Source organism: Penaeus japonicus, unplaced genomic scaffold (assembly GCF_977035675.1).
Source record: "Penaeus japonicus unplaced genomic scaffold, GWHDUDI00000001_assembly GWHDUDI00000040, whole genome shotgun sequence".
Taxonomy (NCBI): domain Eukaryota; kingdom Metazoa; phylum Arthropoda; class Malacostraca; order Decapoda; family Penaeidae; genus Penaeus; species Penaeus japonicus.
The window spans coordinates 17,029,753-17,049,752 of record NW_028234442.1 but is presented as its reverse complement, the minus strand read 5'-3'; the positions used below and the strand labels follow the sequence as shown (position 1 = coordinate 17,049,752).

At 41.2% G+C, this 20,000-nt stretch overlaps 2 protein-coding genes across 5 annotated transcripts in view; one reads left to right on the top strand and one right to left on the bottom strand.

Annotated features, from left to right (window-relative positions):
* Positions 1–16,477, top strand: part of mTor (serine/threonine-protein kinase Tor) — a 33,885-nt gene extending 17,408 nt beyond the window's left edge. The window contains exons 11-38 of one of the 4 annotated variants that reach the window (XM_086533857.1): positions 882–1,050; positions 2,168–2,356; positions 2,669–2,840; positions 3,492–3,698; positions 4,034–4,239; positions 4,416–4,622; positions 4,927–5,147; positions 5,493–5,638; positions 5,810–5,946; positions 6,306–6,503; positions 6,725–6,895; positions 7,095–7,286; positions 7,503–7,679; positions 7,878–7,988; positions 8,418–8,548; positions 8,828–9,032; positions 9,413–9,584; positions 9,815–9,995; positions 10,323–10,542; positions 10,666–10,851; positions 11,023–11,297; positions 11,796–11,912; positions 12,101–12,308; positions 12,438–12,626; positions 12,835–12,933; positions 13,120–13,242; positions 13,424–13,606; positions 14,019–16,477. In XM_086533857.1, the coding sequence (XP_086389983.1) occupies positions 882–1,050; positions 2,168–2,356; positions 2,669–2,840; positions 3,492–3,698; positions 4,034–4,239; positions 4,416–4,622; positions 4,927–5,147; positions 5,493–5,638; positions 5,810–5,946; positions 6,306–6,503; positions 6,725–6,895; positions 7,095–7,286; positions 7,503–7,679; positions 7,878–7,988; positions 8,418–8,548; positions 8,828–9,032; positions 9,413–9,584; positions 9,815–9,995; positions 10,323–10,542; positions 10,666–10,851; positions 11,023–11,297; positions 11,796–11,912; positions 12,101–12,308; positions 12,438–12,626; positions 12,835–12,933; positions 13,120–13,242; positions 13,424–13,606; positions 14,019–15,455 (6,229 nt within the window). In that variant the 3' untranslated portion in view covers positions 15,456–16,477. Of the gene's footprint in view, positions 1–881; positions 1,051–2,167; positions 2,357–2,668; positions 2,853–3,491; positions 3,699–4,033; positions 4,240–4,415; positions 4,623–4,926; positions 5,148–5,492; positions 5,639–5,809; positions 5,947–6,305; positions 6,504–6,724; positions 6,896–7,094; positions 7,287–7,502; positions 7,680–7,877; positions 7,989–8,417; positions 8,549–8,827; positions 9,033–9,412; positions 9,585–9,814; positions 9,996–10,322; positions 10,543–10,665; positions 10,852–11,022; positions 11,298–11,795; positions 11,913–12,100; positions 12,309–12,434; positions 12,627–12,834; positions 12,934–13,119; positions 13,243–13,423; positions 13,607–14,018 lie in introns of all 4 variants that reach the window. The other 3 variants (XM_086533856.1, XM_086533855.1, XM_086533854.1) reach the window with 3 other exon arrangements.
* Positions 16,478–16,934: 457 nt separating this feature from the next.
* The window catches only part of LOC122260379 (phospholipase ABHD3), an 11,108-nt gene continuing 8,042 nt past the window's right edge, over positions 16,935–20,000 (bottom strand). Inside the window, exons 4-8 of the mRNA XM_043027620.2 lie at positions 19,583–19,793; positions 19,002–19,114; positions 18,528–18,762; positions 17,841–18,006; positions 16,935–17,541 (exon numbers count right to left, since the gene is read on the bottom strand). Of these exons, the coding sequence (XP_042883554.2) occupies positions 17,309–17,541; positions 17,841–18,006; positions 18,528–18,762; positions 19,002–19,114; positions 19,583–19,793 (958 nt within the window). The 3' untranslated portion in view covers positions 16,935–17,308. The remainder of the gene's footprint in view (positions 17,542–17,840; positions 18,007–18,527; positions 18,763–19,001; positions 19,115–19,582; positions 19,794–20,000) is intronic.

Genomic DNA, 20,000 nt, shown 5'->3' with positions numbered 1-20,000 from the left:
TGTTATTGGTGCAAGATTTTTTTGAAGCAGAGAGGTTGTAAATGTGAATAGGAATTCCAAAAACCTCTGTCTGTATGCCTGAAACATCAGCAGATTTTATGGAAGAATTTTCATGCATACGTTCATTATTCCTTCTCCAGTATCTTCATCTCCACATGTCTTATCTTTTTCTCAGTCTATATGTCTTGTATCTCTTATCATATCCCATAATTTTTTCATTTAAGCACTTCAGCACTTCTACATTTCTCTACATCAGAATTTTTTTTCTCTCTCTCTCTCTCTCTCGGTGCTTGTTTACAACTCTGTACAGCTCAATACCCTTGTTTATCTTCAGCAAGTCTTAGGTCTTGTATATGCCTAGGAGTTGAAGTGAAAGAGAATTTAAAGAACAACAATAGCCATGCTACTTGCTGGCTGTAGAGGGGTGGGGAAATAATGGTTATTAATTTATTTTTGAAAACTTATCTGCCTGCGTGATTATGCATGAAATATTCCAGCTGCTCTTGATTTTCTCCTCTTCCGGTGTACTGTTCCACACCCCGTGGCACTTTGCTCCTCTATCTGCACAGCTACTGTTATTATACTGAGTTACTATGTGCGAGGATCTGGTCACTCCTAGGTCCTTGCTGGTACTGATTGGAACACCTTCAGCTGCATGTTGGAAGTGATTAGATGATAGACTCTGTGTCTTGATTTCATTACAGTAAAAAAAAAAGAAAAAAAAGAAAGTGTGGGCAGTGAAGTTGTATAATTAGATTGACTGTCTTTTTGTTCTTCTAAGTTATGAAATGATAAATATGGTATTTGGAAATATCAGGACGGAAATTAGCACAGATCATCAGGTGCATGTCCTTCTCTTCTCTCTCCCTTTTTGGCATTAGTTACCTGTCGGGGACGATGACCTACCTGCTGGGGTGCTTGCGAGGCCGGGACAAGGAGAGGCCCACAGCATTCATCACCCTGGGTCTCCTTGCTGTGGCTGTGGGGCCGGCCATCAAGAAGTACCTGCCCAAGATCATGGAAGTGATCAAGGCTTCGTTGCCCACAAAGGTTTTAACTCTTCGTTTTGGTTTTGGATTGTTTTTTCTTATATAGTCATGTACATGTGCATGTGCTTGTGCTTGTACTCGTGCATGTGAGTAAGTGTGTGCGTGTGCATATGCATATGTGTGCATCTGTCTCTGTCTGTCTGTCTGTCTTACTCTCTCTCACTCTGTCTCTCTCTCTCTCTCTGTCTCTCTCTCTCTCTGTCTCTCTCTCTCTCTGTCTCTCTCTCTCTCTGTCTCTCTCTCTCTCTCTTTCTCACTCTCTCTCTCTTTCTCACTCTCTCTCTTTCTCTTTCTCTCTCTCTCTCTCTTTCTCTCTCTCTCTCTCTCTCTCTCTCTCTCTATCTCTTACTCTTTCTCTTTCTCTCTTCTCTCTCTCTCTTCCTTCCTCTTCTCTCTTTCTCTCTCTCTCTCTGTCTCTCTCTCTCTTCTCTCTCTCCTCTCTCTTCTCTCTCTCTCTCTCTCTCTCTCTCTCTCTCTCTCTCTCTCTCTCTCTCTTTCTCTTTTCTCTCTCTCTTTTCTCTCTCTCTTTCCTCTCTCTCTCTCTCTTTCTCTCTTCTCTCTCTCTTCTCTCTCTCTCTCTCTCTCCTCTCTCTCTCTCTCTCTCTCTCTCTCTCTCTCTCTCTCTCTCTCTCTCTCTCTCTCTCTCTCTCTCTCTCTCTCTCTTTCTCCTTCTCTCTCTCTCTCTTCTCTCTCTCTCTCTCTCTCTCTCTCTCTCTCTCTCTCTCTCTCTCTCTCTCTCTCTCTCTCCTCTCTCTCTCTCTCTCTCTCTCTCTCTCTTCTCTCTCTCTCTCTCTCTCTCTCTCTCTCTCTCTCTCTCTCTCTCTCTCTCTCTCTCTCTCTCTCTCTCTCTCTCTCCCCCTCTCCCTCTCCCTCTCCCTCTCCCTCTCTCTCATGGTTGTATGTGTGTATGTCTGTATCCGATGATATTCCTATTATATGTAATATATATATATATATATTTATGTAAACATCCAACACTTTATCTAGATTTCTCTCCTGTTGTATGTGCGTATCTTTGTGTGTGTCTTTGTTTGTATCTGTTAATTGAAAACTGAAGCTGTCCATTATCTCAATGACATAGCTTATATGCTCATTATGCATTACTCTCCAATTTCCAGGACACCCCAAGCAAGAAACGCGTGGTGGAACCAGCTGTTTATGTGTGCGTCAGCTTGGTAGCTAGAGGGGTCGAAGGGGCAGTGCGGAACGACGTCAAAGAGCTGCTCGAGCCTATGATGGCCACGGGACTCTCACCGCCGCTGACTCTGGCTCTCCAGGAACTTGCCACCGAGATCCCTTCGCTTAAGGTTGGTGTTTGGAGAGTTTATCAGGAAAGAGATGTAGTGTTGTGTTGCAGCTTCTTCGTGCTTGGAGACTTTGAAAAACATATTTGACAATAAAAGAGAAGAAAAGAGAGAAAAAAGAAAGAAAAAGGATGAATGACAATGAAAAAGAACATGAAAGAAAAAAAATCTGATGTACGTGTTTTTTCTCTGTGCATATTTTATACCCATGTGTTCCATGTTTCAATATAAAGTTTGAACAAAGCCAAAAAAGTAGGGTCCTATAATGCTGAAGGTGCTTTCTGAAAGTGGTTTCCCCCACGTCCTCCCCTCCAGCGTGACATTGCAGAGGGACTGCTGAGAATGCTGTCCCAGATCTTGATGCACCGTTCTACACCCCACTCCCGGTCAGGTGTGCCTCCTCCCCCTTCCTCGCCAGACCACCAAGACACGGGAAGCCTCGTCTTGGCACTCCGCACGCTCGGGTCCTTTGACTTCGAGGGTACAGGTTCGTTTAGAGGTGGGTTCTTTTTTGAAATCCTCAACATAATGATGGTTATAAGTGCTGATTGTAATGTTTTCATGCTAAGCTCACCTCCAAGCCTGCTATATCATTTTGAAGCCTTGCCTGACCCTCTAACCCGAGCTGTGTTTAAGTTAAGATTTTGTGTTCTTACTACTGTGGATTAGTTTGAGAAAATAACAGTGATGTATTTAAGGCCGAATAATCCCATTTCTTTTTCTGTGACCCTGCATATTCCTGCTGAATCCAATGCTAGTCCACTAACTGCTGATAACTCCCCATAATGATGATGATATTATTATTTTATGGCCGTTAGTTTTTATTTTTGTTTTCCAAATTCTTATTTTGTTGCAAATTAATTTGACTTTTACTCAGATGCAAGAAATTATTATACATCATTGATCATATTGAACTCGCATTTTTCAAGATGTTTCTAAAGTTGTTTAGACTAGTGCAAATTGTTTTTCTTACAAAAACACACGAATAAATCAAAATAGTATTATGTAATTTACATACGTCCTAACAAATCAATTGAGCATAACTACGAGGCAGTTCAGACCTTGCAGTTGAGGTTAGCATGAGGTTAGTTTAGATACGAGTTGCAGAGGGTTTCCTGTCACATAACTATGTTTGCAGGCCAGTCACTGATGCAGTTTGTGAGACACGTAGCTGACCACTATCTTAGCAGTGAACATCGTGAAGTGCGCCTGGAAGCCGTGCGCACCTGCTGTCACCTTCTGAGACCGACCTTTGCTTCGCTTGGCAGACGAGCATCTCAATCGCAGACTCATATAATTTTCAATATTGTGAGCAAGGTGCTGTGGGTCTGTGTGACAGATATGGGTATGTTATTCTTTGTTTACAGTGTCAGCTGGCTGTGAAATACATTGAGTAGTTGCATTTTGTTCAATACTTTTCATTGTTGAATTAAAGATCATGGATTTTAGAATTGGATAATAATGTTGTATGAGAATCCATCATATAGAGTTTTGAATACTTTTATTTTGTATCATTTGTATTCAGAGGATAAATAACAATAGAACAACCCAAGAAAGTTCAGAAAAATATGTGTAATAAGTAATAACAAGTTGCATGTACTGACTTCATGTGTCATATTGAAATAGCTCATACCCGATGTTAGAATTTACCTCGTTTTACTACTTATTAAAAATTTGCAGATCCTGATGTTCGTCTCTGTGTGCTAGCATCTCTGGACGAGAGTTTTGACAGCCACCTAGCACAACCAGAGAATCTAAATGCTCTAATTTATGCGCTTAGCGACGAAGTGTTTGAAATCCGAGAACATGCAATAACGATACTGGGACGTCTCTCGGCCATAAATCCAGCATATGTCCATCCCCTCTTGCGCAAGGCTTTGCTCAAGGTAATTCTTTTTGCTTGACTAAAGGATAGCTATGACTAAAATGAAATATGTTTTCTTCTTGATAAGGTCAAATTCTGATATCCACCTAATATGAGTAATAGTTTCAGGTGAATCAACCTTGTTGATAGAAAAAACGAAAAAGTTGTTTAAAGAACTGATTCTATCACTCTTAACAGATTCTAGATGAGTTGGACTACAGTGGCATAGGCCGCAACAGGGAACTTAGCGCGCACATGCTTGGCCAGCTCATCGGCAATGCGCAGAGGTTCATGCGGCAGTTTGTACAGGCCATCATGTCTGTCCTCGTTCCTAAACTGAAGGACCAGGATCCTAATCCAGCTGTTACTATGTATGTCTTGATGGCTATTGGAGACCTGGCTCAGGTGAGTGTAGAATTTTTGACTTGAGATAAAAGACATCGTGGCTTCGTATTTTTGATGCTAAAGCAATTATAAAAACCAATTAAGTAACCAATATTAATTCTCATGTGTTCATTACTTTTTATTAATAGATCTTTTATGCCCTGGCTATTTAGGTTTTTTATTATTTGTGTTAGTTTAATTAATTTCATGAATTCAATGCCAGATGAAATTTCCTTAATCTTCCCCTATATCAACCTGAGAAAAAAAAAAAAAAAAAAAAAAAATAACAAAAGCAGATTGGAATAACCTGTTTGATTCTTCTCAGGTAAGTGGGGGAGAGATGCAGAAGTGGCTTCCTGAGCTCATGCCACTCCTGCTTGAGATGCTGGCCGATGGGACATCCGGATGGAAGAGACGGGTTGCCCTCTGGACCCTTGGGCAGCTGGTAGAGAACACAGGCTACGTAGTCCACCCATACACTCAGCACCCCACGCTGCTGGATGTGCTGCTGTCGTTCTTGAAGACTGAGCAGCAACCTGCAGTCAGGTGAGGTTGAAAGTTGGTAGTTTCATTTTTTGTAGGTTATCATGATTTTGTGTAAATGTGATCATTTGAAAATAGGTGTTACTGTTCTCAGGTAATAAGGAGGTTTTTGTATTTGTCAACATCATTTTCACAAATGAAGAAAAATGCGTCTATACAATTGGAACACCAATGAGTATACGCATATTTAACTATGTAAAACGTGTGTTTAGAGTGAGATATCATGACATGATAGGATATTAGTGAAATACTCCCATGACCTGATATCACATCATCCAGTGCGAATGGATTTAATTGAAACGTGATAGGAGTGGAATTCTTTTGGTAATTCTATACCGACAATTTCAGACGAGAAACAATCCGCGTCTTGGGCCTGCTTGGTGCGTTGGACCCTTACAAGCACAAGATGAACGTTGGTATGATTAAGATCCAGGAGGACACAGGTGTTGCTGTCATCTCCACCAGTGAGAACAAAACAGATGAGCTCTCAGGAGGTACCTTGACATGTGTTTTAGTAATACAAAGCTTTTTTTGTCTTGGTACCTAAGTACCTAAGGGCTGATTCATTGTAGATAGAGATGTTGGTATGATGATACACAGTTCTGGAACATATTGATGAGATATTCCAGCTGGAGTTGATACTAAGAACCAAATTCTCCCACCAGAAATGGGGACAAGCGAGATGTTAGTCAACCTCAACTATTCATCTCTAGAGGAGTTTTACCCTACGTGTGCTATTGCTATGCTTATGAAGGTGATCAAGGACCCGACCTTGGGTCAGCACCACAATGAAGTGGTCAGGGTGAGTTTATGAATCAATCACATGGTTTTAGAATGTTAAAACATGAAAGGAATGGCTTGGTACAGTTGGGGATATGAGTTCATGTAGTCCCTTAGTTTGGCATAGATCAAAAGAATGTTTTGGACATATCTTTTTAATTTAATTTTTAGCTACGTTATTATTATAACCAATGCCGACCTTCTAAAAAGATATGAACAGATCAAAGGGGGAACAGTAACCCACTTCTGTACCAAGAGTAATTTTTATGTTGATTTAGCTTTAGCAACCATAAAGATTGACAATTTTTCTCACATTCTGTATACTTACTGATATTCTTACTTGGACACATACTTAACCAAGTTCCTTATGTATCTTTTTAGGCTGTGACCTTCATCTTCAAATCCCTAGGGGTGAAAGGAGTGCCTTACTTGGCTCAGGTTATTCCCTCACTGCTCTACGTCATCAGGACTGCGGATGCAAATTTCCGAGATTATTTATTCCAGCAGTTGGCGACTCTGATTGGTATTGTGAAACAGCATATTAGAAACTACTTAGATGATATCATTGAGGTCTTAAAGGTAAGTAATGTACCCTGTTCTTTTTCTGGCCTGTTAAAGGTGCAATTAAACTTGTGATTAAGAATGGTTCATTTGAGTAATTCACTCCAATGCAGAAGTAAAATTATCAATGACTGCAGTTTAGATTAAGCTTGTGAAAGCTTATATCATAATTCAAATATATATTTATATGTATGTATAGGTTTTTGAAACATTTGCTTACAAAAAAAATCTTTTCTCAGGAATTCTGGGTGACAGGTGGAAAGCTAGAGACAACAATCACAATTATCACAGTTGTTGAAAGCATTGCATTAGCAGTTGGCTCTGAGTTCAAGATCTATCTGAAAGAACTTGTTCCCATGATCCTAAAGTCTTGTATCAATGACTCTAAGGAGAAGCAAGTGACTGGCAAGGTATGAATATGTTTTAATTACTACATCAGCTATGATTAGTGTTTATGTATTATTCTTTCTTCTTACATTAGTAGTGTTAGTTTTATCTTTTCTTTGGGGGGTACAGGCATTTTTCATATCAAAGTTGCTTACTATGCATGTGAAATCTGAGACATCATCGTTCACCGGGAAGCCTAAGCCTCCATTTTTGCCATTGCAGCTCCTGCTAGCCTTCCAGAAGTTTGGAGCCACACTAGAGGAGTTCCTGCACATGATCCTTCCTCACATTGTGAAGCTGTTTGATGCCAGCGACGTCCCGCTCTCCGTTCGCCGCACAGCCCTCGAGACAGTCGATCACTTTGCTGATTACCTCGACCTCTCTGATTACACCTCCAAGATCATTCATCCATTGGTGTGTCCTGAGGATAGTTGTCTGAAGAGGGACTGTTTTTCTCTCCTTTTATATTCTTTGATGCAATATGGATATCAGTGATTGATGCATTTGAGATAGGGTTAATTTGTCTTTGATATTTGTATACTATGTGGTAATGAATTTGTAAATTGGAAATTTAATATTTTCTGGTGTGAGAGTGTCTCTTATTTAAGTGAATTTTGTTTCCCAAAACAGCTAAGAACTCTAGACACTTGTCCAGAGCTCAGAGATCAAGCCATGGAAGTGCTGTGTGCCCTGGCGACTCAGCTGGGCAGATCCTACGAGTGCTTCATCCCCATTGTCTACCGCATAACTGTCAAACACAAGATCCACCACCCCAGATATGATATCCTTGTGGCAAAGGTGGTGAGAGTAAGTTGACCAAAATGGGAAAGCCTTAAAAAAAACATTGATGGCTCTCAGATTGATTTTATCAGTTATTTGTTCTTTATTAATGTCAAATGTTAAGATTTTTGCCTGAAACTAAGGTATGTATGATTATGCTCAGGAGATGCAGTAAAGAATAAACAGCTTGTTTAATCAGATGAGACAACATTTTCTTGTTTACAGGGTCTAACAGTCTCCGATGACGAGATGACAATCATAACTGCTCACCAGCGTGCCAGACGACCAAGATCAAGAGATCATCAGTTGGAAGCTGATTCTACAACCATCAAGAAGGTGAGTAACCAGCCTGGGTCATGGGTTGTGAAAAAGATTATGAATGAATATGAACATTTTCACAAAGCATGAAGATTTCTTTGTGTCTGGATTTTATCATTTTCATCAGAGATAGATTTTGCAAAAAGAAGAAGACTGTGAAAATAGTAGAGTCGGTAATTTGGCTTTCTTTTGTGTATATTCTGCTGCTCATTTTATAAATTAAGAGGATGGCTTATGATGCTGATACCCCAAATAGTTGATAAGTAATGATGAAACTTAATCTATTCTTTTAAAAAAGAATTAATTTTCAAGTACATATCAAGATCTGAGTGATAGCTCTCCATAATGACCTGCTAACTTGATCCCGTTTTGCATAATGTGCGGAAAAACACATGTAAAATCGATACTAATGCTACATTCTCTTGTTTTCTTTCCCCTCCTATACAGCATACAGTAGGGGTGCAGTCACTTCAGAAAGCATGGTTGTTCACCAGGCTTGTGAGCAAGGACGACTGGCTGGAATGGCTTAGGAGATTCAGCATTGAACTGATGAAAGCCTCCCCATCTCCGGCTCTGAGGTTATTCTTCGTTCAGTCTGATTGTTTTCCTTCTTTTTCTTCTTGTAAAAGTTCACTGAATTTGTTTTTTTCAGCTGTGCCAATCTTTTCTTGAATTAATATCAGAGCAAGTCTATTAGACAAACTTCATTTTGGTGTATGATGAAAGAAACACGCCTGAATATTAATATGAGGAATCTATAAGGCAGACTCTGAAGTAATGATGTATAATTATATTGTTTTTTTTTTCCTGTTAGTACCTATTAGGGAATGCTAAAATTCAACACCTTTTATTTACAGGTCTTGCTACTCAGTTGCTACAACTTATGTGCAGCTCTCTCGTGACCTCTTCAATGCTGCTTTTGTCTCCTGCTGGAGTGAACTGAATGAGTCCCTCCAGGACGACTTACTCCAGTCCCTGCGTCAAGCACTCACCTCGCAAGACATACCTGAAATCACACAGACCCTCCTCAATCTTGCTGAGTTCATGGAACATTGTGATAAGGTAAGGGTTGGGAAAGCAAGGAGAAGGAAATCAGTTGTGGGTTTTGCATTTAGGTTCGAATGGGAAACATTTCTCCTTTGGTGAAACTGGAATGAAATATGCCACAATACAAGGAAATGATAAACTGTAACTTTTCGAATGGGACTAGACTCTTCATTGTATGGTAATATCAGAATGGTGGTACCTTCTGTATTATTTGTTGAGGCTGTGTTTCACATTTCTTGTATTTAAGATCTTTTTGTAATTTATTATACAAACGAACCTGCTATACTATTATATTTATGGCCCTTGTAAAAGACATGGTCATATAGTTTTTAAAAAGGAAAGACATTTATCAATTGTGATGAAAACCAATAACTCCCAATTCATCCAAACTTCAGGGGCCTTTGCCACTAGAACTCCAGCTCTTAGGAGAGAAGGCAATGGAGTGCCGTGCTTATGCAAAGGCACTTCACTACAAGGAAGAAGAATTCCACAAGGGGCCAACATCGGAGGTCCTGGAACACCTAATTTCCATCAACAACAAACTGGGCCAGAAGGAAGCTGCAGCAGGTTGGAGAAGCCTGTCTTTTCTGTTGATGAATTATAATTATTTTAGAATTAGTCAGATATGTTGTAGAAGTGATCAGATATGATAAAGTAAGAAATGGGAATAATGATCAAGAATAAGAGAACTGAAGAATATATATTTTATCAGTAAGGTAGAACAGATTTGCTTTGAAATATCCTCCTTATTGCAAGTTGTTCCGCTTTGCTGTATCCCCCTTTTCTTCCCCTCACAGGTCTTCTGGAGTATGCACGGAAGAACAATCGCACAGACATGAAAGTACAAGAGAGGTGGCATGAGAAATTGCATGATTGGGACCAGGCCCTGCAAGCTTATCAGACGAAACTAGAGACACGGCCTGATGACCTGGAACTCACCCTAGGTCAGATGAGGTGCCTGGAGGCCCTTGGAGAATGGTAAGAAGAGAGATGACCAGATTGGCCTGGTGATTAGTAGGAGAAGATGGGGATTTTAGAACGATAAAAGGGATCAGATTGCTGCAGAAGAAAAAAAGATAATTGCAAAGTTTAGAGAAGTTAGGAGTTAGTAATGTTTGTGTAATCTGGCAGTTACTTCATTTTTGTAAAACTGACTGTCTTTGATGAAAAACATTACCTGATCATGTAAGAATGAGGATATCATGAGGCAGACTCTGATGAAGACAGCACCCTCTTTTGTTTTTCATTGTTTTCTTTTTTTATTAGCAGTTTTTATAATTAAAACAAATATTCAATTTCTGCAAGGGGTGAGCTGTATAGCGTATCCTGTGAGTGGTGGAGCAGTTCCATGAACGATGAGTGCCGCGCACAGATGGCCCGGGTGGCAGCAGCTTCAGCCTGGGCCATGGGTCAGTGGACATCCATGGAGGAATACACTAAGTTCATCCCTCGAGACACGCAAGAGGGAGCCTTCTACCGTGCTGTCCTCTCGGTGCACAAGGATCAATACCAGGTGGCACAGCAGGTGAGTGTGAAAGGCTTGGAAAGGCTGGGGTATTTAACTACAAACTGGTTTCTTGAAGATATCCCAATAATCAGTGAAATTTTTGGCATTAGCTTGAAAAACTTCTGGTTTCTATTCTTGCAGTTGATTGACTCTGCACGAGATCTCCTTGACACGGAGCTGACTGCCATGGTGGGTGAGAGCTACCAGAGAGCATACAATGCCATGGTGGCTGTGCAGATGTTGGCAGAACTGGAAGAAGTCATTCAGTATAAATTGGTCCCAGAGAGAAGGCAACCCATAACACAGATCTGGTGGGAGAGACTGCAGGTTAGATAACCTATTGTGTTCATTTATATCCTTGTCGCTTAATTTATTTGTTTTGTTCTTGATCGGAATTTTAATTTGCTTTTGATTATTATTATTATTATTTATTTATTACTTTAAAAAATGATAATAAAGAGGACTGAGATTCACCTCCATTGTCATCCAACCTTTCAGGGATGCCAGCGAGTGGTGGAGGACTGGCAGAAGATCCTCCAGGTCCGCTCGCTTGTCCTCAGCCCGCAGGAGGACATGAGACCCTGGCTGAAGTTTGCCTCACTCTGCCGCAAATCTGGGAGGCTGACTCTCTCACACAAGACCTTAGTAAGGCTCCTGGGCTGCGATCCGTCCACGAACACCCAGCAGGTCCTCCCAGCAACACACCCTCGTGTGACTTACCAATACTGCAAGCACATTTACACCTATCCCAACAGACGTCATGAAGCCTATGGGTATGTGTGCTGTGTGTTATGAGATGGTCTTCAAACAATATCAGATTGGTAGTACCTCATAACACTATGAGAAAGATAAAAGAGTTCAGAAATTACCCCAAAGAGTAATGTCCTTCAGTGTATACTAGTTCTAGAGAGAAGGCAACTTAACGCCCAGATCTGGCGGAAGAGAATAATGTTTTCCAACCTGTGGAGGCCACTATTGGCCATTTACTTTTATGCTGTTGTCACTAGATTATTTTTCTTTCTTTGTTTCTTCTATTCAGTCTAAGCAGGAGGAAAAATATTCTGGGCATCATTTAGTGGAAAGAAAAAACAAATAAAAGAGTACCAAGGACAACCATTGAATCATTTGATAGATTGGATCTTTGCATTAACCCCATGCATGTATTGCAGGGTTGGATAATTTTCATATTGCATTTTTCCTATTATTGAAATTATGGACCGCCTAGACAGGGTTGATACACATAATAATGGACGTGTTATTCTTATACACAGGCACCTTCAAAGCTTCCTTCAGTACTTTGCCCCAGCGGTGGTCGTTGGTGGTTGTCACAACAATGACAATAAATTGCGTGAACTGGTTTCTCGAGTCTACCTCAAGTTAGGTGAATGGTAAGTGGCATATGGTTTTGTGGAGCTGATGTGGATAGGGATATGGAATAAGTAGCATTATATGACTTGTATTTGCCTTGACTTAGGAGTCGGAGGTCTCTTGGTTTATGGTCGTGACATGAATTACTTGAGCATAAAAGAGAAAAAGAAATGAAAAAAATGCAGTAAAAAATCTTTACATTCAACAGGTATGAGCAATTGCATGGCCTGAATGAGGACAACATAAACACAATCCTGACCTATTATACACATGCAAAAGACACAGATGAGTCATGCTACAAGGCTTGGCACGCTTACGCATATATGAACTTCGAGGCAATACTTTTCTACAAGAGCAAGGCAGATTCTGGGAAAGCAGAAAATGGGGATGATACCAGCACACCCAGCAAAAAGAAGGCAAGTTTATAAAGTGGAAATATTATCTGAAGTCATCTAAGAAAGGTCAAATGTCATAATGAGAAAAAAATATGAATTATATACACACAGGGGGAACCCTTAGAACAAACTGTATTCTCTCCATAGCAGAAATCAGCAGGGGACTTTACCATAGCGGCTGTCAAGGGTTTCATCCGCTCGATCTCCCTGAGTGATGGCAACAGCCTCCAGGACACACTGCGTCTCCTCACGGTCTGGTTTGAGCACGGCCACCAGTCTGGGGTCTACGAAGCCTTGGTGGATGGGCTTAAGACAATCCAAATTGACACATGGTTGCAGGTTAGTGTTTTGTGTTTGAGGTGCATCTGTGAAGCTTAGTTTTTGTTGATAATGGCAGTTCTTGTGTGATGTGATCGATGTCTTATTATTTCTACAGAGGATTTCTTGTTCAGAATTGTGCTTGGGTTTTCCCCATACACTCATGTGGAAGGAATTCCAGAACCTTGTCTTGAATCCTGATTTTTTTCTCTCTCAAAAAAACAACCAGGTAATCCCGCAGCTGATTGCGCGCATTGACACCCCTCGAACACTTGTAGGGAAGCTGATTCACCAGCTTCTCATGGATATTGGCAAACATCATCCACAGGTAGATAATACTTTTGCATCATTATGATAGTTTAAGCGCCTTCTTATCCGCACTGCACACATTTAAATCTTGATGTAATTTCTCTTGATGAAGTAAATAGAATTGCAGGATGATCTAATTTTTCAGATTGCTTTTTTTTTTTAATGGTTATTGTTTTCTATTTCAATTTTGTGGTTCTCTTTTCAGGCCCTTATCTACCCCTTGACTGTAGCAGCAAAGTCGTCCGTTGTTGCACGTTCACAGGCAGCAGAGAAAATTCTCAAGAACATGCGAGAACATTCTGCTAATCTAGTCCAACAGGCCATGATGGTGAGTTCTTGTTCTAGGTTTCAAGCAATGTGTTCCTCTTCTTTTTCTTTTCTTTTTAATTAACAGGTTTCAACCCTGATTTTACTTTTTTTTCTTCTTTTTTTTTTGTCCTGTGGTGATTAGACAAAGTCTTGAAGGAGAGGGAGATCACTTGATGACATAATGTTCCTTGATCCCGTAGGTCTCAGAGGAACTCATCAGGGTAGCGATCCTCTGGCACGAGATATGGCACGAGGGTCTGGAAGAGGCCAGTCGCCTGTACTTCGGCGAGAGGAATGAGTCGGGGATGTTCCGCACGCTCGAGCCCCTGCACGCCATGATGGAACGGGGTCCGCAGACGCTCAAGGAAATGTCCTTCAATCAGGTTAGTGCTGGAAAAGGGCATTTTTTTCGTTAATGATAGATGTACTTTGGTAAGGATTTTGCACCAGGAAAATATCCGTTTTTAAGTGATATTGTTTCCTGGTGTCAAGATTAAGGCTTGGTAATTTCGAGTGATAGTTTCACTTTGATGATGTTGTTTTTTCATAGTGTTAGACATGAGATTTTTTTTTGTAGAACAGAGTAAGGTATTGAAAAGTAATCAGATATAAATATTTATAATCTTTATTTGCATTTTAGACATTTAAGAAAAAAGGATTTCCCATAAGTCTAATCATATCATAACGTGAGACCATGAGTCATAAGATGTAAGTTCGTTAGGCAGACCTAGACCTGAAAGCCTCGTCTATCTTCAGTATGGTTTCTGTTAATTTTTTTTTTCTTTTACTTTCCAGGCATATGGTCGGGACTTGCTAGAAGCCCAGGAGTGGTGCCGTCGTTACCAGCGGACAGGAAACGTGCGCGAGTTGAACCAGGCTTGGGATCTTTACTATCACGTGTTCCGCCGCATCTCGCGTCAGTTACCGCAGCTAACATCTCTGGAACTCCAGTCTGTGTCACCCAGACTCCTCAAGTGCCGAGACCTGGACATTGCTGTGCCAGGCTCCTACGCACCAAACTCCCCCGTAATCTGCATTAGTCAAGTCCAGTCGTCTCTGCAAGTCCTGACTTCCAAACAGAGGCCACGAAAGCTCTGCATCCGTGGCAGCAACGGCAGGGACATCGTCTTCTTGCTGAAGGGCCACGAGGACCTGAGGCAGGACGAGAGGGTCATGCAGCTCTTCGGTCTGGTCAACACGCTCCTGATCAGCAATCCCGATACCTTCCGTCGCAATCTTACCATTCAGAGATTCGCTGTCATTCCGCTGTCCACCAACTCGGGTCTCATTGGCTGGGTGCCCCACTGTGATACACTCCACGCCCTCATCCGAGACTGGCGGGAGAAGAAGAAGATCCTCTTGAACATCGAGCACAGGATCATGATGCGGATGGCTCAGGATCTAGAACACCTCACGCTCATGCAGAAAGTGGAGGTCTTCGAACATGCGCTCGAGCACACGCAGGGGGATGATTTGGCACGCCTCCTGTGGTTCAAGAGCCCCTCCTCGGAGGTCTGGTTCGACCGCCGCACCAACTATACACGGTCGCTGGCGGTGATGTCTATGGTTGGCTACGTCCTGGGGCTAGGGGATCGGCATCCGTCCAACCTCATGTTGGACCAGCTGTCGGGCAAAATCATTCACATTGACTTTGGTGACTGCTTTGAAGTCGCCATGACTCGCGAGAAATTCCCAGAAAAGATTCCCTTCCGCCTAACTCGCATGCTGATTAATGCCATGGAGGTGACTGGAATCGATGGTACTTACCGTATGACATGCGAGTCTGTCATGAGCCTCATCAGGCGAAACAAGGATTCTCTAATGGCCATGCTTGAAGCCTTTGTCTATGATCCTTTGCTGAACTGGCGCCTGATGGACCACGCTCAGCCAAAGAGCAAACGCTCAGTGGTTGGGGAGACGGTCAGTGGCGGCGGTGTCGCGGCAACAGACACGGGGCACACCCCAATCATGGAAGCAGCTTCTACATCATCAGGGGCTCCGGCAGGGTCTCAGAACAAGAAAATGGAGGTCAGAGAGGATTCGGGAGCGTCGGAGGCACTCAACAAGAAGGCAGTAGCAATTGTCAACCGTGTGCGTGACAAGCTGACTGGCAGAGACTTCAACAACGACGAGCCACTTGATGTACACAAACAAGTGGAGTTACTTATTGCTCAGGCCACATCACATGAAAACCTGTGCCAATGCTATATAGGATGGTGTCCATTCTGGTAGATGATGTCTTGAATTCTGTTGGGAAGTTCTGTCAGACTATGGATGTCTATTTTGATTTGTGACATTATTATGGCCAACATACGCTCTTTTGCATAACAATGGTGTGAAACACCTCATCGACTAAGTTTTTCCCAAGCCTTTTTTACTCGCTAGTTTTAAATTTTACACATACATGTCTATTGGGACTGCTTTTGATTTTTTTTTGTTATTTTTTTTATATGAAAAATTCATATCAGAATCCAAATGATGCTAAAAGTTATATGCTTTATAAATAAGTGACAGTAGAGGAAAGACATGGTTTTAATTGATGAAATTAAGGCCCCTACGTGGCAAGATATTTGTTTTCTCTGTTTTTGTTTGTAATTACAAACGCTATAAAGTATAAAAAATAGTAATATCTCTTCAGTGCAATTCAGCATTCATCAAATTGCTTTACTCTTAGATTACTGTTCTTTGTTAGAGATTTATAGAGTAGTTTATGCAGTTTCATTTGCCAAGATCGATTATTTAACATCATTATTGCAAAACCTTCTTGGCGGTGAATTTTAAGGGTGGAATACAAAGGCTGAAAACAGACCACATCAGCATTCAACATCAGCGATCACCAACTGACGAATGTTACGTCAGTGCTCTTTTAAGATTTTATTTATCATTATTTTACTGTTTAGTCATATCGTTGCTTCAACTGGAAAAGAAAAAAGAACCTTTGTTGATAAGATCTTAGTTACACACACACACACACACTGATTTGCGCCTGGGGACTCTCCTGTCTGGGGCTGTGATGGTGCCCCCCTCATCGGATGCCCTTGGATGCCCTCGGATGCCCTCGGATGCCCTCGGATGCCCTTCCTAACATCAACCGTGGTCCACGGCTCGGGGACGCGAACTCACGACCTGTGCACTAAGATGCTAGCGCGGTCCCACTGAGCTACCGCAGCGGCATTAAAATAAAAAAGTTAAAAAAAGATGCTGCTGGAAATAACATAGCTAAAATTGAAAAAAAATAAAAAATGAAAACAAGATCTTTGTTAACGTTTGATTTACCTCGTGAAAGGATTGTTTTTTTTTATTGTTTAAAAGATGCCAATATCCACTGAATTCAGAGAGCTATTCTATCAATGCTCTACTGATCATATTATTTCACCTATTGTTTTTAAATATATATTTTTAAAAATCAGTAGGATGCAATATTGATAGGTTAATAGTGTTGTCATAGCTGAGATTGTAGATTAGTATCAGATATTTTAAATTGTACAGGGTAATGCAACCGTTGACTGTTCATATGGTTATGGACATGGTGAAAAGATTTAGCTGTTAGTGTATATAGTGTTGATCATTTTTTCTCGTTTTTTTTATACAAGTTTAGATGTCACCGTTTTTTTTTTCTTTTTTTTTATAAGTTGGCAATATACGACTTTTTGACTTCTGAGACCAATACACGTGGACTGTGAGGGAAGATCTAACAGGCGAAACAAAACATTCGATGTAAATTTGTTTATTTATACATCTAATACACTTCCATGAGTCCATTAGAGCTCACATGATTTAAAAAGGGAATAAAAACAATGTTAATAATATTCAGTCATTAGGCACTGAGGTAGTTCCGGCAGGGTTCAGCTCTCTTTAAAAATTAACATGATTGAATCTCTTCAGTTAGACGACATATTTAACGAAAAATAGAACAGACAACAGAAAAGAAGTAAGTTTACTCGTCCTAAAGGAAACGCAAGAAAGTAAGCAACATCAAAATCCAACAATAATACAAAACAAAAACATTATACCGAAACAAAGAAAATATTTATGAAGAAAAACAAAGAAACAACCACAAAATACATAGGCCTACTCAAAGAATCCTACGCGGCACCATACGCGACCTCAAGAGCTTTCGCATGGTCATCCGCCTCCTTCTGGATATCCTTCATGGTCTCGAGGTTAGAGAATATGCTCACTATCAACTGAGTGAAGAGGCGTTCGCTGTAATAGGATTTCGCGGGCCAGAGTCCTTCCATGAATCCAATATGGCCGCCTCTTGCTGTCACCACTAGCGCCACGTGGCTCGATCTGCTCGCTGCGTCGAAGGGATTGGCTGAAAAAGTGAATATTTTTGTATGTTATTTCTCGGTCGATTTTATTCTTGTGTGTTTTGCAGTTTGGTGATGGGATTATGCTTTTGTTATTTTGTTTGAATAAGGACTGAAAGATATGTTTAAGATTAGCAATAACGTTTCTCTTGATGTGGCAGTATTTTATCATATAACTGTAAGACATTCATAAGTAAAACGAGTCTAGAGAATACATGGAAAAATAATTAAAATGGAAAAAAACACGTATTAAAACATAAGAAAAAAAAACAGAAGCAGAAGAGAATCGCACCCAGAACCTTACCCTTCATAGGTTGGAAAAGGTCATCACCGCTGTTAAGGCATATGAAAGGCACCCTGATATGATCCAGCTTATGGCAAAGAGTGGACGCCATGTAGTAGTGTTCCGCATCTTCGAAGCCGAATTGCTTGGCCGTGAACCGAGTATCGAACTGCCGAACAGTTTTACTCTGAGAAAGGGGAGAGAAAGCCGCCATTAAGGTTAGGTTAGGTTACGTGTATTTTCGTATGTTCAGTTTTGTACTTTCTGGTATGGTTTAAATCTGTATGGGTGTATGTTTGTTTCTCTTGTTTGTTTGTCTGATGAATTGCGTAGTATATTTGTTCTATGAGTTAAAATCTGTATGCATTGTTATTGTTTATATCTGAGTGTAAGGCCACGTGCTTCTCCCTGTATATTTTGTCTGTATGTCCGTATGTCTACTCAGGGTGTCTTTGTTTTCGATTTTATATATGTTATGTGGAATTTTGTTCTTTGAGTCAAATATATATATATATATATTTTTATCTGCAAGTACATAATTTCCTACTTGCTTCTCCGACAATCTGTCTGTCTCGCTTTCACACGTATCCACATCCATTCCCAAACTCAAACCTACACACACACACACACACACACACATACAAACCAACTATCACAAATGAAATAAACCAAATAATAATACCAATAATAAAACTGCAAACAGCTAACCTTCAACACCTCCTCGAAATTCCAAGGATGGTTCCCTTGCAGCTGGTAGTGATGGAGACTGACGAGTCCCTTGAGGCAGTAGGCCAGGTATCGGTTGAACAGAAGGTTGAGTCCCGGCCGCTCGATATGCCTGATGCCCTCCACCAGGTTCCAGGGCACTGATTGCACTGCCGCCGCCACCATCCGCTTCGTCGCCGCCTCCTTCCGCGTCGTCAGGTAGTGGCCGATGATGAGGCTTTTGCAGGGGGGAGGGGAGGGAGGGGGGTGTTAGATGATGGCGAAGATACAGACGGATATATCTATAAGGATTGTGATGATCGTCATTGTGACACAGCATTGGCGATGGTCAAGTTATTGGGAATTTATGAATTATTGACTAATAAGTGACTGATGGACGATGGTTAATCAATTGCAGTTAATCATTGCGTTAATAACATCAATATAATAGCTTTAAGACCGAGAGCACGACCTCACCCGCCCAAAGAAATACCGACGGCGATGACGGGAGCTCCGGGGCGTGTGTTGGCTATGTGGTCTAGGGCCTCCTCTAAGTCGTCACTGTTTGCAGCGCAGTATGTCCTGGTCGTCTGTCGTGGAATCGAGACACGAGTTGGGAAGAGGCAAGTGAAATGCGACACACACACACATATAGCAATATTTTGAATGGGAAAAACATACAAATAACCTTTGGGCACACATATTCCCACGAACTAAAATACTAATCTAAAATAAACTAAAACATGAACACAAACACGGTGACGTATACATATGAACGAAGATGAAATGAACCACAGTAATAATAAAAGAGTAGACAATGAACCCTCCATTTTGGCTTAACCGACTGAAATGACACCTAACCTTACTCGAAACGCCACGGTTAATCGCTTCCTACATTACCGTAACTGCGCTTCAACCCAACCAAAACATCCATTCACTAAAGGCAGACACGAAAAGGTTCGAAACCGGTTCGAAACACGACCTCCACTTCGAAACCGATTCGAAACACGACCTCCATCCACTTCGAAATCGATTCGAAACAACATTAGCCATCTCACCTTAAGCTCCATTCCTCCCGTGCCCCTACTGTTGAGAACGGCACAAGAGACGCCCATCTTGTGCAGCGACAGCACCATGCCTATCACATAAACGCTGTCAGAAGCCCCCGTGAGGCCAGGCAGAACGAGAGCGACTGGGTTGTCTCTTCGGTCGTTCGCCTCGTGCCAGTCGAGAGCCACTTCGCCGCCATCTTTTAACCGGAGGACCTCCCTGATGGAAGCGTTATTTGGCGGTTGGTCAAGGTGTTTTGTTTTTCATGAAGATGTAGTAATGGTGTTTGTTCATTGCATTGCAGGTTGAAAATAGAAATTAGAAAAAAATATATGTTGATTGTTACGATTATTATCATATATAAATTAAAATTATGGTATTGATACTGACTGCATGGTGTTGCTCATATAATAATACCAATTAAGC